This window comes from Echeneis naucrates, chromosome 14 (assembly GCF_900963305.1).
Source record: "Echeneis naucrates chromosome 14, fEcheNa1.1, whole genome shotgun sequence".
In the NCBI taxonomy this organism is placed as follows: Eukaryota; Metazoa; Chordata; class Actinopteri; order Carangiformes; family Echeneidae; genus Echeneis; species Echeneis naucrates.
In genome coordinates, this window is record NC_042524.1 from 21,307,702 (window position 1) to 21,325,921 (window position 18,220).

General features: G+C 40.4%; 1 protein-coding gene across 3 annotated transcripts in view; it reads left to right on the forward strand.

The window, feature by feature from the left end:
- The first annotated feature begins 5,847 nt into the window (after positions 1-5,847).
- The window catches only part of riox2 (ribosomal oxygenase 2), a 17,132-nt gene continuing 4,759 nt past the window's right edge, over positions 5,848-18,220 (forward strand). For all 3 annotated transcript variants that reach the window (XM_029519429.1, XM_029519430.1, XM_029519431.1), the window contains exons 1-8: positions 5,848-5,956; positions 6,233-6,662; positions 7,551-7,670; positions 10,994-11,122; positions 11,862-11,965; positions 16,885-16,987; positions 17,571-17,733; positions 17,835-17,923. In XM_029519429.1, the coding sequence (XP_029375289.1) occupies positions 6,234-6,662; positions 7,551-7,670; positions 10,994-11,122; positions 11,862-11,965; positions 16,885-16,987; positions 17,571-17,733; positions 17,835-17,923 (1,137 nt within the window). In that variant the 5' untranslated portion in view covers positions 5,848-5,956; position 6,233. The remainder of the gene's footprint in view (positions 5,957-6,232; positions 6,663-7,550; positions 7,671-10,993; positions 11,123-11,861; positions 11,966-16,884; positions 16,988-17,570; positions 17,734-17,834; positions 17,924-18,220) is intronic.

Genomic DNA, 18,220 nt, shown 5'->3' on the forward strand with positions numbered 1-18,220 from the left:
AGCTCTGGTTAAAAGGTTACCTTTGGGTTCCCCAGAAAAGATAGGTTAACCTGATTCTTCCAGCTGTTGGAAGTCTTCCTTGTCCAGTTACTGATGGTTCCAAGCCTCAGTCACTCCAAAGTTATTGTCACTCTCACTTTTTCTCCTGGGAATAATTGTAAGAGCTGGTTTATACATTCAGTCCTAATGGAAATCACAGCAAATTACTACATATCTTATAACAATTAAATAACCAGGATGTACCCGGCCAAGGCAAATAAGTACTTTTAAATTTGGAATGTAATCATATCATTGCCACTGTCAAGATACGCTATCTCTTTGTCAGTGTGTCAGTGTTGTCAGTGTGTTTGTCAGTGTAGGTTAATGGGTGAAATTGCTATTCCATCATCTAACTTAATGGATAAACTTGGTAGACAATAGTAGATTTCCCCATAGTCACAGCTTCACTCTTCAGAGATAACAACTTGGATACAGACGTGGAGCAACAAAAGTTGAAGGTTTAAGCCATCCTTGTTATGAGTAAGAAGGCATCCCTCCCACTGAGGAGAGCGGTAGTGTACCCCAAAGAGACTGCATCATCTCAAGTGGAGCTAAACAAAGCTGTAGCCAAATCACTCATTTAGAAGATTGGCTGTTTGAAAGAGGAGTTTAAAAAAAACCTTGTGAAATCGAAGGATCACTAAACAGAGATGAAGGTCTACAACAATCATAAGCTACTTACAATACAGATCATTGTGCCTTCATCCCCACCATGGCTAAGATGATATTAACAACCCACATGTGGGTTAAGGTGTAAACAGCCCAATAAGAAATGAAACGTCTGGAGCTTCCCACCAGCCAGGTAGACATAGAGAATGAGAGGTGAGTGGTAAAAAATTTTCAAGAACCTGAAACAAGCCCTTCACTCTATAGATACCATGAACTGGATGATTGAGAATAAGTGAGTGAGAACATTTTAATGACAGCTTTCTGAAACCTGTCCACATCTATTTCAATATAACATTAAACTAACAGTGCAAAGTTTTGTTAATTATGCTCACAGCTAAGAGGTCCTGCGCTGGATATTTAAAGAAGGAAAATTCCACCCACTCCCAATGGCAGCTTTCATAAGAGTGTAATCATCCATTTATTTGCATTGGCTATTACAGCGTGCTATCACTTTCTGCATGGCTGTCGTGTTGATGGATGAATATTGCTCTGACTGGAGAAAAAAATCTTTCCACAGGTTAACTGTGGACTTTTGAAACAGAACTTGAAAATAGAGGAAGGTGGATACCCATTTAATTGTGCACTGAAACTTTCTGAATGGTAAGTTACTTTACTTCATGGTGCCTTGAGTCAGTGCAAAGTCATATTGTTTTGAACATACAATTTTCAAATACTCCTTTGTATTTTATTCAGTTTTATGAGTTTTTTCTGCTTCTTTTCTCACTTTTGTTTGCAAACAAAAGGTATGAACAGACCAATGTTCATTCATGTTCAACATATATGTATTTAATATTATAACAATATTAGCTTTATCTTCAGCAGCTTCATGAGGTTGTCTCCTAGAATGAGTTGTTAAAGCTGTGCTATGCTATGTAGCAGTGTTGTGCCATGGTACTTTGTATACAGTGAATAGCACTATTGTACTAATTCAAACTATACAAAGAACTACTAAAAGAGAAAGATTTCATCATCACTTTAACACATGAAACTCAGCCTGGAAAATATCAAGAACTTTGATCTTGTCTTCAAGTCCAGTTGTAAAACTATCAAATGTTCCGATGAGAATGTCTCTGAGAGGTACAACACAGGACTGGAACAATAAAATGAATATAATTTAATCTGAGGTAAAGCAGCTCATCTTGCTGAGAGCAGTCATGAACATTTCACAGAGTTTAACTATCAGACACAATCTGTCTGGGCACATATTTTGACTAAATTACCCATCATGGTTTAAAAAAGAATGCAGTTGTTAACAGATGTAAGGATTTAATTCTATAGCCTGACTACTTGAGTGCCTTTAGAGACAGAGTGGCGCCACCGGAAGCTCAAAATGCTCGCCGATCACATGGTCTATAAGATGGCTGTCACTCAACCCTGCAATCACCCGCCTGCTGCAGAACTGGGTCCCGCTGAAGTCCCATCTCATCAGCATTGGTGAGGAATGTCCAAGGCGCCTGAAAGAGTTGTTGAGGTTGAGAGAAGATGCTGTTGGAGTTGAGGAAGAGGCCGACATTGTTGACGTGTACCTCCTCTTCTGTAATAATGTCCTGTCCCTGTTTCGAAGAGGTGGTGAAAAAGCTGGAGAAGAATATAACCACGTCCACTGACCTCCTCTCCATATGGACTCTTTCCGGAGAAGGCTAATTCAGAGAAGAGATGATGGGTTCTATCGGTACCTAGCTAAACAAAAGCTCCAGTGTCTCTTGACTTCTCAAAGGAAAACTGGCTCTTCCACCTGCAGCCCCTCTCTCTAGCATAAGGGAAGATGTCCTTTGATGACATGGAGAAGATTATCGACCGGCTTTGCCTGGTTGGTAGGTAAGAATGAAACAATTGCCAGTATCGTGATAGAGCATTTTTTTTTTTATGTTATTGATAGTTACAAACAAATACAACTGAATACATGTGTATACTTTACAGTATACACATGTATTCAAAATAAATAAAGAATAATAAATAAACTATATAGGTAGTTAAAGCAGTATACAAAACTATGAATTAACTAATTTTACTTTGCAGCACTTAGAGACAAACAACTCCTCACTGCAGCAAGAGCTCAGAAGAAATACAAGTGAAAAAGGTAGGCTATCTCCACATAATGTGGCATTGAGCTGTTGAGTTCATTAGTATTTTTTTTTTTTTCTGTTTTACTACAACTGTCGTCTACAGTCATGGCCTTTGAGGGACAAATATGTTTACAAGTTTTTTACAGACTTTCTGTTTGCACTTTTGTTATGTTCTGCTTTCTATCAATTGTTTTATATAAATTTGTACAGTTTTGAGTTAAGCAGGACAGGTTTCTGTTCAAGAAATATTTTATTCAGTTCATTTTGTTATCTTCTGGTAAAGTCAATTACTGGATAATAACTTGTTTTTGATGTGTTTATGTCGCTCAAAAATTTAGTGGTTCTCAAAGCGACCTGAAGTGGTCCGCGTGAGGATTTCTAAAAAATATGTTAGACCTGAGTCCAAATTAAAATTTTTACAAGGCTAAGCATGAGTTGTTCTCAGAATAAACGATGCAAGCCTGTAATTCATATAGCCTATTTTTTAAAACTTTACTCTACCTGAATGTGCAGTGTTTAAAAGCCCGCCGTTAGCGTCACGGTCTCTAGGGGACGAACGTACCGCGGTCACGTAAGTCGAGTGGCCAAGGAATCGAAAACAACAACAAAAAAAAAAATCACATGATCTTAAACTGACATATTGGACATATGGACAGTTCATTCATGTTATTTGCTATTTTGAACATGTGCGAATGTAACTGATTAAATATCCTGGTAGGGGAAGATTAAATTATTTTCTCTCATCTTTTTTGAATAAAATTAACCCTATCCATAATTTGCCTCTTACGACAACATCTAAAACACGTGTCAAAGTCTAGGCGAGCCGCCACGTTATTTTATATGGCCCGCAAGAGCTTAAATGGCACGTCTTGACTTAAGATAAAAGTTTACGCTGCTTTTGGTTGATCTCATTGGAAAAAACGCCAAACCTCAGCCACAGACGGCCCTGGCCCAATTTAACCGCTGTATGTATCATGTATATATATCATTATGTATTACTGGAGTCCCAAAATCTCTCTTCATCTGAATTGTCGCTGTAGGTTCACCAAGCTCACTGCCCTCAGACTGTGTCAGTCCAAGAGTCACGCAAACCATCATCTTCTCATCCATCCAGTGGAAAAACAACAAAGTTAGTGACTCTTTATTATTCAGATCTGTGTGTCACTGGCACGGAATAGCTGGTAGTTTGCTCCCTTTTGCACATTCACGTTTCAACATCCAATGCTGTCAGTTTGGTCTGTAAATAACTCCTTTTCATGAGCTGCTGACACCGCTGGAGCGCACTCACGTGACTGACACCGCTATTTACAGGACGTATAGTTCATATTGCGAATGCTCACATCATTATCTTTATAGTTTTACTTATTCAAATAGTTATTATTCTCAGACACACCCCATTTTCAACGAGAAAAGGTGCGTCTTATAGACTACACCTTTTTTATAGTTGTAATAACACAGCAATTACACTTTGAAAAAAAAAAAACATGTACAGTAACCAAAAGCAGAGATCGTTATTCAACAATTTATTAACGAGCAGTTACATTTATACAGTCTTACTGGCCCTTTGAGGACAACTTGGGCAGGTGGTCCCTGAATTATTATTATTATTATTATTATTATTATTATTTACCAAGTGGTCCTTGCTCTGAAAAAGTTTGAGTAACTCTGATCTAATTCAATTCAGCTTCACGTCAAATAGTTAAAAAATCGTTGATTCAGAACTGCTTTCGGTGAGTCCGCCGACTAGAGTCGGTGAACCGTTGCATCTGAACTCGAAGGTTGATTTGCCGTAGCAGCAGACATCCAGAGGACCCCCGGTAAACAGAGGCTTGGGTTCGTGATTCAGCACGAAGTTTCGATTCATTAACCCGGATGATTCAGAAACAAGATAGCTCTACAAGTAAGTGGACGGAGTTGATCAAATGAGCACAGGTGAAGTGCTAAATGAGAGAGAGAAGCTGTAAGTAAGCGCACCAGGACTTGTTGCATAGATAAGTCTCATTGCTCGCACACTTAGTGGCAGAAGTATAACACTAAAGTTTTGGACTGAGAACCATTTGAGCAGCGAGAGAGCGTGAGCTTGAGTGTGAATGTGTGTATCACACATCAGAAGTGTAAGAGTTGGCGACTCAGAATTATCTGATATTTCATTTAAGTAAACGTTTTAAAATCCTCATCATGCACATGTCGAGTGATCTCAAGCAGTATTCCACCCTAGTGATGTGTCGGTCGCGAACGATACGGCTCTTAGAGCCGGCACTTTGAAATGAACGACGGGAAGCGGATCCTGCCTGGCTCGGACTCGCTTGGGGGGGGGGGGGGCGGGGGTACACACATACACACAGCACACAGAGAGAACAGTCACTAGCACACCAACACCGAGATGCTGGAAACAAGTGGGAATTGAAAATGAATGGCAGGAAATTAAGCTAAATTTTGATGCATTTCAGTTCCATTGATCAAGCAAAGGCAGAATGGGTGACCAGCGAAACTTCTAAAAAACAGGACAGAAGGAACAGAAGCAGCCCCTCAAAGCTGAGGCACTTGGCCATTCTCAATGCCAATCTTCTCTAAAGACTAGCAGCAACTCTTACCTGTTTTTCTTTTTGTTTTACAAATTTTTATTTATTGTTATTGTGTTATTGTTTTTATTTTGTTCTTTTCGGATTTATTGTTTTCACACCAAATAGTTAAAAGTTGATGAATAAATAAGTATACTATCAGCGATTGGACCTTTTGTCTAATTGAGAAGGGTCTTTGCCTCTGTACTTATTTATACATATTTATTTTTTGTAGCACCCTCTCCATGTTGTTGATTTAATACGTGTTGTGTAATAAATATGTTTTTTACATGTAATAATTAATTTTGCATTATTATTTAGAATTTATGGTACTAAATTAATTAAGCAATACAATCTGAAAAGCCCCTTGATAGCCGAAAGAGCCATGGCTCTTTATAGTGAGCCATGCCAAAACATCTGGCTCTCTAAACAGAGCCGGAATTCCCATCACTACTCCACCCCGCCCCTGGGTGGTGATTTGAGTAAGTTGATTCGGCCTCGTTCTGCTCAATCAGGTTTTGACCGAGACAGTACGAGTTTCCTGTCGGTCTGATTTAAGGAAGCGCAACTAGGTTCACGTGGGCCAAGACTTTAGAATTACATAAACAACAAAACGACACGGTGAGTCAATAGTCTTTCCTTTTATACTGTATAAACAACATATATATATAAAATGCCATAGCAAAAACTTTAAACGGGGTCTGAAGCCGGTTAACTGGTCTCTGTGTAACAGTACAGAGGCCTTGACCACAGTTCTTCAAGGAGAGGCTGGCGGACTTCGTTAAAGGAGCTTGATGTCCATTACAGATTTCTCGTGGGGTGGCATGTTAGTAATACTCGAGATTTAGCCTTAATTCGTTTTAGCTTCATATTACTGGCAACGTTGTTTTTCCGTAGAATGCCAAAGAAAAGCAGAACAAGGACTGTGAAGAGACGGAGTGGTGATGCTACGCAGCCTTCTCCCAAAAAGACCAACAGGGCAGAAGCCCCACTGTCCTTCCACAGCCCAAGCCACTTGTTTGAGAGTCTCATCCAGCCTATGGGAGTAGAGCAGTTCTTCAGGGAATACTGGGAAAAGAAACCCCTCCACCTTCAGAGGTTTGACTGTAGCATGGCCTCATACTACCAGTCTTTGTTCCAGCTGTCAGACCTGCCAAACTTGTGCTCTCAGGCTCTGAGGTTCTACAGGGACATCAATATTGTGTGCTGTAGCAACGGCCAGAAAAAAGTGCTTAACAAGGAAGGGAAAGTCAAGAGCAGTGTCCTGAATAAGTACCTGGTTCAAAACAAGGCCACCATCCAGGTCCATCAGCCCCAGAGGTTCAAGGTGAGTGCATGAGTTTATCAGTGACACTATTTAAACACTGCAGTCTAGCACCATACTGTGAACATTTGATGCAAACGCTGCCAATCAAAGGCTTTGTGCACCAGCAGAAACTTAATATGTGATTAATCTCATCAAGTTTCTGCTGGTTCCAACACAGCATGAAGTAATGAGATGTTTGGTGGATGTACACACATTATATTTACGGAAGCCCAGTGACTAGCGAGTGAGTCTGATCAAAGGGGCAAGTCGCTGTGATCAGTACCATGTTCCAACAGTTTACCCCCGCACTCAGCAACATCACGCCAATGGGAACCTCTTCCCTTCAGTGCACTTTGTGTGTCCATAACCATGACAGTGTAACAAGAAAGGGAACACTGTCCTCTTGCAACAAATTTAGACAAATGTGTTAGATGGCAGTCAGAGAAAATTAACTTAATTTTTTTACTTCTCCATGACTGTCAAAAATATTATGAGGCAGCCAACTTCCACACATTTTGGACTAAACGTCCTGACTTCACCTGCCAGTGAATGTCCAGCCTCACTACTTTTGATCATTTCATATGCTAAATTGAAAACATTTTGATAAAGCATTGAGACAATGTGTCAGGGGCTATCCTAAATACACCCATGTGCCTGTTTTTGTGATAGAAATATTTAGATGAACCAGATGCGGAATCAGATTAAACCCCCACTAAAAATGGAATATATTTTTCCCCATTTCTTACTGTCATATTTTCATATTTTACAAGTGATTGATACAGTCAAATTGACATGTAGCAAAGATTTGCCAATGTTTTCTTTGGTTTAGTTTTAATCACAGATCTCAGATCAGATCACTTGGATTGGTTTGTCAGCAGCAGCTCATTCTGCTTTCTTGTGTGTCATCAGGATGAACTGTGGCGAATCCAGGAGAAGCTGGAGTGCTTTTTTGGAGCTTTGGTGGGATCTAATGTCTACATAACACCTCAGGAGTCCCAGGGCCTTCCAGTGCACTATGACGATGTAGAGGTACAGCAGTCAGTCACACTGTCACTCCACAAAATGTGGATAACTTTAGGAAAGTTGTTTTTTACAGTCAGTTTACAAGGAACACCAATGAATCTGAATCACAACTACTTTATTAATCCCTATAGGGAAATTCTGCTGTTTGGTAGTTTATCTTGTAATAGTTAAGGAGTTGTAGTTTGACAGCGGGAATCAAGGTTTGTTTATAGAGCACAATTCATACACAGGGTAATTCAAAGTGCTTTACAGATACAAAAAATACAAGAAGGCAGATAAAATCATTACATAAAATATAAAATAATCATTGAATGTAGGGTTGGACAATAAAACCATAACGATAATTATCGCAAAATAACTTTTCCTCGATAGAAATATAAGACATGGTCGAGAATTCATTTCATCAATGTTTTGACAGACAACACCAACAGGGATAATGATAATGGGAATGTCACCATGCCGGGCAAATCATGCAGCTGGAATAGAGTTACAGCCACGCCAGGCTATGCTGACACACACATAGAGTAGGAATGCTCCAAACTGCTTGTCTATGCATACTCAGATATTTGTAGGTTGGCACCACCTAATATCCAATTCAAAAATGTTCACTGGCTGCCTTTGATGTGTTTAATAGTAGACACTGAAGGCTTTTTATCAAAGCCTTGTATTCAGATTCCTGTCCATCCCTGAGATACACCACAATACCATTATCATACGAGTATTTCTGGATGTGGCAAGACTCATAGTTGTACTTGAAAGCTGCTGTACACAGTGTGAACAGGAATGGAGTCAGTACAGTCCTTTGAAGAGCCCCCAAGCTGCTCATTACTGTGCCTGGGATGTAGTTTCCCAATGTGACAAACTTTGGCCTTTCTCTCAGGTAATCTGTGATCCAGGAAACAAGTCAGGGGTCAAGTCCTGTCCCCTTTAGCTTGTCTCTGAGAATAATGGGTCAGATGGTATTGAATGCCCTTGAAAAATCAAAGAGCATAATTTTCATACAAGTGCCAGGTTCTTCCAGATGGGAGAGGGCACAGTGGAGCATGTAGAGGACAGCATCATCCTCTCCAATTGATTCTTTTTTATGCATGGGTCAAGTGGGTCTTTGATCTCAAGTTTCAGTAGGTATAGAAGACAGCCCCTCTAGAGTTTTCTGATGTGACATAAGGGCCAGTGGTTTGTAGCTTTCTAGCCGGACATTTTATTTTTCGTACAATGCAAGATGTTTTACAGAAAGCTGCACCCACGCCAATTGTAGTATCAGGTGGAAGATCCTCTTCAGAGATCCACATAGTTGGGTAGTGCAGTCTTTAAGCAGCCTTGGACACGCACCATCTGGGCCAGCTACCTTCGAAGGACACAGTTTCCCAAGTTCCAATCTCACCCCTGTTACAGTGACAGATTGTGGAGGAGGTACAGAAGACAGAGGGGATGTAGCTGCAGCAGTATGCACACAGATGGGGCGATGAGGTAGCAGCAGTGAAGGTAGAAAGACATTGGGTTGGTTTGGCTGCTGTGTCACACCTGTTGGAGAACTGGTTGAGTTTCACCCATTGATGGCAGCCTTTTCTTTTTGCTGTAGTCAGTGATGGTGTTTATTCATCTCCATGCTCAGGAATGTTGGTGTTTCGTAAATTCCACTCTGCATTCCACTTTTGCCTTTCTTAACCTCTTCAACCCATTTCAATCATTCAAACAGAATTTGGACATTTTAGTCTGCATGAAACAGAACTCATTGCTGGACTTAGTCAGGTGTATCTAATAGGGGTGTGGGGGAAAAATGGAGTATACTATCGTAAAGTATAGTATCACAGTATTTTGCAGAACTGTATCGATACTTGGATGGCAAGTATCAATATTTTCATCATAATTAATATAAATATAAACTTTTTTAGTGAAATGTAGTTTCCGTTTCAGTCCACTCAGTGGTGCTTCTGCATTTTTTTCTGATCAGAAGGACAGACAGTCTGCAGAAGAGATCAGGATGAGTGGGGTGTTTTCTCTATAAATCACAAAATGGATCTGAAGGAGAAAGACATATTTTGGCTTTTATGAACAAGAAGGAAAGAAGAACATGGATATGACAAGTATGCTCTGCAAGGGCTTACATATGAAAATAAAATTCTCATACTACGAATACTACGAACCTAAGGGCTCATTTAACATGTCACCACCCAGAGCTAGCAGCACTAACCAAGGACAGCCAAGATAGCAGTAAACCAGCTCCACTGAAAAATCAACCAACACTGGACACACTTGGCATGACAAAACTGCCTCACAGTTCCTAATGAGCTAAGAAAATAACACAGTCGGTCACTTACTAGTACAGTTCTATTTGTCATAGCACAAGCATGTTTTTTTAGGCTACCAACAAACATTTTATTTTATTAAAGTTAGCAGTAATTTTCTTTAAAATTCATCAGTAAGCTGCATAACATTTTGCATAAGTGACATTGTTCAAAATACCCATGATAGTGCAATAGTTCACAAATGTACATACATTCAGTTAAATTGGACTTTGTAGACTGTAATGAAAACAATGTTTGTCAACATTTCTGACAGGTTTTTATGACCATAATTTTTTCACAATAAAAGTGATTGAAGTGACATTAACAGACTTAACTTAATTGTTATATCTAAAACAGATGCGGTATATTTTGCAGTTGAAAAAACGTAAGAAATCACATTATATCACAATAAGTCGTAGTGCGAAACTCACCATATTGCAATGTATAAAAAATCGCAATAATATCATGTTGCGTCTTAAGTATCGTGGTAATATTATATGGCAAGACCTCTGGTGATTCCCACCCCTAGTATCTAATCAACTGAAAACTTGGTGTGTATGACTTTTTGTTTTTAAAATCTCAGTTTGCCTAGCAGTTTTTGAGTGCTACTTGAGAAAATTTGGTACAATATTATAATGGCATGCGCATATGAGAGAGAGAGTTACAAACATGAGGCTTATTAAAAGGTTATTCAGTCTTTGTCGGTCAGTCAGTAAATCAACCATTTAGTCATAAATCCAAATAGTCACTGATTGGACTTCACAACCCTAAATTCATCAGGTAGTCACCCAGGCTCTATCATCTGTGGCGTAGTCAGTAAGCACTTGCATTCTGTCCGATTTCGTCATAAAACAATGTGAAGCATGTTTTGAATATAATAGAAATTTGGTGACGGTGGTGCTCCTCACCACCCATATCTATTAGATAACCTGAATATGTGGAGTTTAAAATGGAAATGATAACCAGCAGATGGCAAGTATGGACTTGGAGCTCTCAGGGTACTTTTCCTTATGCTAATCATCTTCATTGCTATTTTTTGAGGTATTTATTCTGCAGCTGGAGGGGCAGAAACAGTGGCATCTCTACAGTCCCACTGTTCCGTTGGCAGCCGAGTATAGCGTGGAAGCAGTGGATAGGCTTGGCAGCCCAACTCATGACCTTCTGCTGAAGGTATGAGACGCTCATGAATTCATTCATCTACCAACTATCTTTTCACACACTCTTCTCTTCATCTGTCTCTCTTAATCTTTCCACCTACCCACTCTTTTCTCCATTCATCACCTATTTATCCATTTACCTATCTTACTTGCCATACATTTACCAAAGATTCCCTTATCCATACATCCATGCACCCATCCTTCTCTCTCCATCCATCAATTTATCTGTTTATTCATCCATTCAGCTACCCATTTGCCCATCTATCCATTTACCGATCATTTTCTCCATCCATGTACCCAACCAGCCCCCTCCCATTCTTCCACCTACCCATCTTTTTTTCCATCTGTCCATCTATCCACAAAGTAATCTCTTTCTCCCTCATTTGTAATTTTAGAGTGGTCTCAGACTGTGTGTGAGGAAGAACATAGTCAGGCTACTGTATAAGTGGGTGTGTAGACGAATAGAATGTGTGCAACATAGAACAACAACGTTGCAATAAAAAAATTCCTCATCAAGGTCAAAATTTGCATTTGTTGAAACTGAGTTGCTTTTCATTGTCCTCCTTTAGGACAGTATAGTTTCTGTTGTTAAACTGCACCCTTCAAATAAAACACGTGCTCACTTTAAAGCATAGAGAGAGGAGTGGAGAGAAGACTTAATCCAATTCAACTTAGTGAGAGTATATATTTCTTTTAAAAGACAGTTTTATTTCCTGTTTTCTACATGAGTGGGTCATCCTGTCTTTCTACAGGCTGGAGATCTTCTGTACTTTCCAAGAGGAACCATCCATCAAGCCAGCACACCAGCTGGAGTGAACCACTCAACCCACCTGACTTTAAGCACCTATCAGAGAATGTAAGAAAGCTGTGTCTACACAGAAGTAGTGAGTGTGTTGGCAAAGAGGCAGCTTTAGTTTCTGTTTAGTTTCTGCTTGTGTGGAATCACCCAACACACAGTCCAAAAAAAAGTCCTGACCTCCAGTGGAAGCATGCTTTGAGATGCTCACTGCAGCTGGGGGGCCATCTGCCTCGACCGGTTAGAGAGAGAGAGAGAGGCGTTTGGGGGGGGGGGGGGGCGGGGGGTGTAGGCAGGAACAGAATTCATGAAATATGGGACCAGCAGGTGTTGCAGAAAACCAACTACGCAGTTGCACATCTTTTCTTCACACACTTTGTGTGGAGCACCTTCTCACTGAAGGTGCTCCTTATTGCTGTCAGAGTGTCATTAAACAAGAGGATGAAAGCCTAGCTTTTGTCTTTCTCTCACCCACCACCTCCTGCGGGTGAAAATGGAAAGGACAGAGGTGGCCTTCTTAATCAGTTTAAGTCTCTGTCAGTCTGCCAATGAGATGCTGCCGCCCGAGCAGACAACTCCATAGAAGATGGCAGTTGCCACCACAATAGCATAGGTCCTCAAAATTGCCCCAGTCAATCTAAAAGGCCTCAATCTCCTGGGAGGGTATAGATGGCTATTGCAGTAACGTGAGAATGCCTGAGGCTGGTCGTTTGGCCTGATGCTAACTCTGCCCTTGTTCCAGAGTTTTTCTTTTAACAGTGATGTACCCAGAGTTACACCATCTGACATTTAAAAACACTGCCAGCCCGCCTCCATTACTCTTACTTCTCTCCCTTGTCCTATCCGCCCAAGTCAAGTTGAAGCCATCCAGTGTTATAACTGTGTCCGGAGTTTGAGTAGTCAGCCAGGTCTCTGTAAACACCATTGTAGTGTTATGTAGAAATATCGTCAGGACGCAGTGTCTATCTTAGTTGACTTTATTCACTCATAACATAACACTGGACTGAGACTCACTGAACTGTACCTGAGCTACTTCTGTTGCGTAGGAATAATACTCCCAGTCTCTTACTGCGTATCACTACCTGTGAACATCACTTACGTATGCTTGCGCTTAACTGCATAAAATAGTACCATTACAATACAACCATGATGCTACTTGACCAGTATTCCATCAGAGGGATCAGCACTGAAAAACTTGACTCGATCTTGTTGGCAAGCGTTCTTACATTTCCTATAAGGATGAACAGGAGGAGAGAACTGTTCTAGTAAATCCAGTATAAATGCATAGAACTGGGTGAAACTGTGTTTTTTTTTTTTTTTGGTTTTTTTTTTTTTTTTTGGTTTGTTTGTTTGTTTTTTTAAGAAGGATGAGGTCAGGGAGAGAGAGGAAAGGAGCTGGGAGAGATAGAGGGAATACATGGTTAGTAAATGAGAGAGAGAGAGAGAGACTGACTGGCAGACATTCGTGCAGCAGTCAGCAATCAACTAAAGGCCTTTCAGAGATTTGGTTGGACATCCAGATAGTAATGAGTTACAGTAGTCCAGTCTAGAAGTGACAAATGCATGGACTAGTTTTTCTCCATCATCCTGAGAGAGGATGTTTCTGATTTTCCTAATGTTTCTCAGGTGGAAGAAAGCTGCCCTACTGACTTGTTTTATGTGAGGGACAAAGGACATGTCCTGGTCAAAGGTTACTCCAAGGTTTCTTACAGTGGAGCTGGAAGCCAAAGTAATGCCGTCCAGACTAATTAGATGAATAGATATCGTTTCTCTGAGGTGCTTAGGGCCAAGTACAATAGCTTCACTTTTGTCAGAGTTGAGAAAATTTTCGGTCTTTTGTGTTCTGCAGTCTGACTATCTGACTGACTTCATTTGGCTTCATTGATAAGTGCAGCTGAGCGTCGTCTGCATAACAGTGGAAGTTGATGCTGTGTTTCCTGACAATGTTGCCTAGAGGAAGCAGATAAAGCGTAAAGAGAATTGGTCCAAGTACCAAACCCTGTGGGACTCCATAACTGACTACAGTGTATGAGGAGCTGTTGTTTACATGAACAAACTGATGTCTGTCTGATAAATAGGATTTGAACCACCTTAGTGCAGTTCCTTTAATCCCAATTTCATGTTCCAGTCTGTGTAGTAAAATATTATGATCTGTTGTGTCAAATGCAGCTCTAAAGGGAGAAGTATGGAGGCTGATCCATTGTCTGAAGCCATTAGAATATCGCGCTGTTTCTGTGCTATGATAGGCTCTAAATGCTGACTGAACCTCTTCAAACAAACCGTTACACGACCACCTGGATGGTGGTTGTGTAACAGTTTTGCTACAGCTTTCTCGATGATTTTAGAAATTAATGGAAGGTTCCATATGGGTCTATAGTTTGCCAAAACATCTGAATCAAGATTAGACTTTTTAAGCTGGGGTTTGATGACTGCCCTGATGACAGGTCTTAAGAGCCTGAGGTACATAACCCAAAGATAAATCAGATCTTGAATGAATGGCTCAGTTATATAAAAAATCTCTGGAAAGAGGCTAGTTGGTACTGGGTCTAATAGACAGGTTGATGGTCTGGATGATGAAACTATAGAAGCTAGCTCCAAGAGATTCAGAGGTGAGAATGACTCCAGATGTAAAAGAGGCATTGCAGTTGATTCAGGAGTTCCTGTATTAAGTAGGAGATTATTGTCTAATGTAGGTAAGAGCTGATGAATTCTTTCTCTGATTGGGAGAATTTTATCTTTAAAAAAGTCAATGAAATCGTCGCTGCTTCGAGCTCAGGGGATCACTGTTTCAACTGAGCTATGGCTCACTGTCAGCCTGGCTACAGTGCTGAAGAGAAACCTGGGGTTGTTCTTGTTTTCTTCTATTAGTGCTGAGTAATATGAACTTCTAGCACTGCTGAGAGTTTTTTAAATATGTTTTTAAGCTATCTTTCCAGGCTCTGTGAGACTCTTCCGACTTATTGGAACGCCAGTTTCTTTCTAATTTCCTTGATGTCTGCTTTAAGGCACGGATTTGGGAACTGTGCCAGGGAGCCAACCTCCTCTGTTTGATTATTTTCTTTTTGAGAGGGCCGGCACTGTCACAATTTGAACACAGTGTGGCCCTAGTGCTAATCACAAGGTCATCAACCTGTGTATGGGAGAAATCCTCATTTGAATTTAGATATGGCATTGTTGGGAATGATGACCAAATGTTCTCTTTAAATTTAGCCACAACATCTTCTATAGCTAAATTTATTCCTCACTGCTATGCAGCCCATTAAAGTAAGCTCAAATGTAATAAGGTAATGGTAAGTCAGGAGAGAGTTTTGAGGAAAAATTGTTAGCTTGTCAATTTCAATGCCATATGTTAGAATAAGATCAAGGATATGATTGTAGTACTGGTAGTGGGTTCATTCACATGCTTGGAAAAGCCAATTGAGTCTAGCAGGGAAAGAAACCCAGAACTAAGGCTGTCGCTTTCTACATCAACATATATATTGAAATCTCCCAGTATAATGATTTTTATCTGTGCTAAATACTAACTGATATAAATTCAGAAAACTTCTGAGAAATTCTGAGTTCTGAGATACTAACGTACTCATTCTGCTGCAGCCACTTTTCTGCTGTACAAAATGAATCAATACGATGATCAGTTATGAGATCATTAACTAGTAGAGATTTTTATTGATAGTGATCAGATATTCAACAGTCCACATTTAATTGCAGTGTTATTTGAGATTGAATTTGTGGCTGTTTTGATTTCAGTTAAGTTTTTGTTTTTAGCTCCTCTTCTGTTTAATTTGGGTTAAGTAATTTCTCTAAATTTAGGTGGTTGAGCGACAGACACAGTTTCTATAGACCTAAACATAGACACTCTATGCTATTCTTGGCAGGTGACCACTCTGACTGAGGCGCAGAGGAGTGTGTTAAACTTCGGCTCTGCCTCCTGGTCTCGACTCGGGATTGTCACGGTTTTGGATTTCTAATAAAATCGGCCATATTCCTAGATATGAGAGTGGCCCCGTCAATGGTGGAATGGACACCATCTCTCCTAATCAGACCAGGTCTCCCCCAGAAAGACTTCCAGTTATCTAAGTAGCCCACGTTGTTTTCAGGACACCACCTCTTTGATTTGAGGTTATCAAATTTTTAATTCCTTGAACTTTGTCATTAAAGAATATTGCAAACTCATTACACTTAGATGTAGCTGTTAGGTCTAAAGACAGTGAAACTGGAGGGTTTGTTAATCTGTAGCAAACAGGACATGAGAATTAGTACTTCAGCACACATAGCTTTCCTTTATAAATCTCATAATGAATCTGAAGCTTTGACTTGCGCCGTTCCCATTCAGCTCTCCGGCATTCCTTTTTCTGTGCCCTGTCCAAGTCTTCTTTTTTCCATGGCACCTTTTGCCTACTTTTAACCATTCTAACCCTGACAGGAGCAATGGTATCCAACACATTTAAAACACTTTAAAACACACCTGTTGAACACCAAAGAGTTCAAAAGGTCATCAACATTAGAATACAGGGTATTTTCAAACCAAATTATTTCCATTAACCGTGTCTCTGTGCTGTCATTTTTGCATCTTCCTTGAACAACTGCAGACCCAGCTACCTGTTTGGGTGTAACAGACAAGTAGAAGAAAACACAAAGTAGGAATGTTGTTTTCCATAGTGCAAAAATGAGTTGGGAAAGATAGTATATTGAGAAAACTAGAAAAGGAATAGGATAATGTTTCAAAGAGGGAAGGAGCTCAATAGGGAGCAAGAGCTGCTCTGACAGGCTGCTACTGGTGCAGCACCATTTTTTCACCTATCTTCTCTACTTCATTCGCTTTTGTGCTGTCGCCTTTGATCTCCTCTGTCTTGTCAGTCTTTTGTCTTCCCACCTATACTCTACTCTATTCTCTCACTTGCCCTCTGTGCTATAGCCATTAACATCCAATAGCACTTTTCTCTATCCTCTCACCTGTCCTATGTTTTCTCACCTGTAAGGTCATGGGGAGATCTGCTGTTGGACGCATTTCCTGGCTTTCTGTATGACAGAAGCAGAACTGACATCAGCTTGAGAGAGGGCATCCCCAGAAGACTCTTGTTGGTAAGAATATTGTTGACTGTGAATGACTGTGGGGTGGGCAGATTTTATATATCTTTAAGTTTCTGGGAGGACGTATGCAGCATAGATATCAAGACAATGAACATTGTACCTGCTATGAACAAGAATAGTAATTGTGTGTAACCATGAAAACCTCTATATTTCAGCAGTAATTCAAATGCATAATGTAGGCATCAACCCTATGAGTGAACATATGGATTTATGATGTAAACAGCAATGTTTATAAGGAGTCACCTTTTGCTTTGACGTAAAACTTTAGTGACAATGACAGATGACAGGGAAAACCCAGTCTTGATGGTGTTCCCATGGGAAGTTCATTCATATGTTGGCTGCTGTGACTTTTTGCCTGAAAAGGGAGACATTCAAATGACGGCAAGTGAGGTGGAACAGCAACAATAATATTGGTGCAGTTGGGCAAGACAAGCTGAATGCTACCCAAAACGTGATAGCTATATGCATTCATGGCAGTTGTTTGTGGTGGCACATATAAAGACCTCATCAGAACATAGAGCAGTATTTATTCACATCCTTAGGCTCCAGCAGTCACAATAGTTTTTATGTGCAGGGTGACAGTGATGGCTTCAACACTAGCAGGTGGCTGGCCACTATGCTCAGATGCCTGGCTCATGAAGTGGAAGCAGGGAAGCTGGAAGTCCACTCCACTCACTTGAAGAGAGACTTTATCATGAACCGACTGCCACCATACAGTCTGCAGCCCCTTGCACCATGTGAGCCAGTTTGTAATCACTTCTTAGTTCCAAAATATATAGTGCGCTATAAACTGTATGTTGTGCGCATCAGGAGCATCTGTTGTGTATGTATTTCACAGCTAAAAGGATCCCTTCCTTGGAGGATACAGTGTATCTGAGGTTTAAAGACCACACGGTCGTAACAGTGGAGAGGAGCCAAGAAAGAACAGTAAGTATATCAAGTCTATCATTTTCAGTAAGCACTAAATGCCTGATAATTGGTCTGATCTGATGTTCATGATATTTTTTTTTCTAGTATGTTTGGCTCCCTGTACAAAAGTCACCATGACCAAAGCATGAACAAAGCATTTTAACTGTTTAGAAGAAAAGCGCCTTGAAGTCTTTATCATTATGATGCACATCCTGGGAGAGGCTAGGTATATGGGGTCTGAGTGGGCCATTGCAGGGAGCTGTGGCCTGAAGGCCACTGGTGCCTGTCAAAGCAGCAATCTAAGAAGGCTTCAGC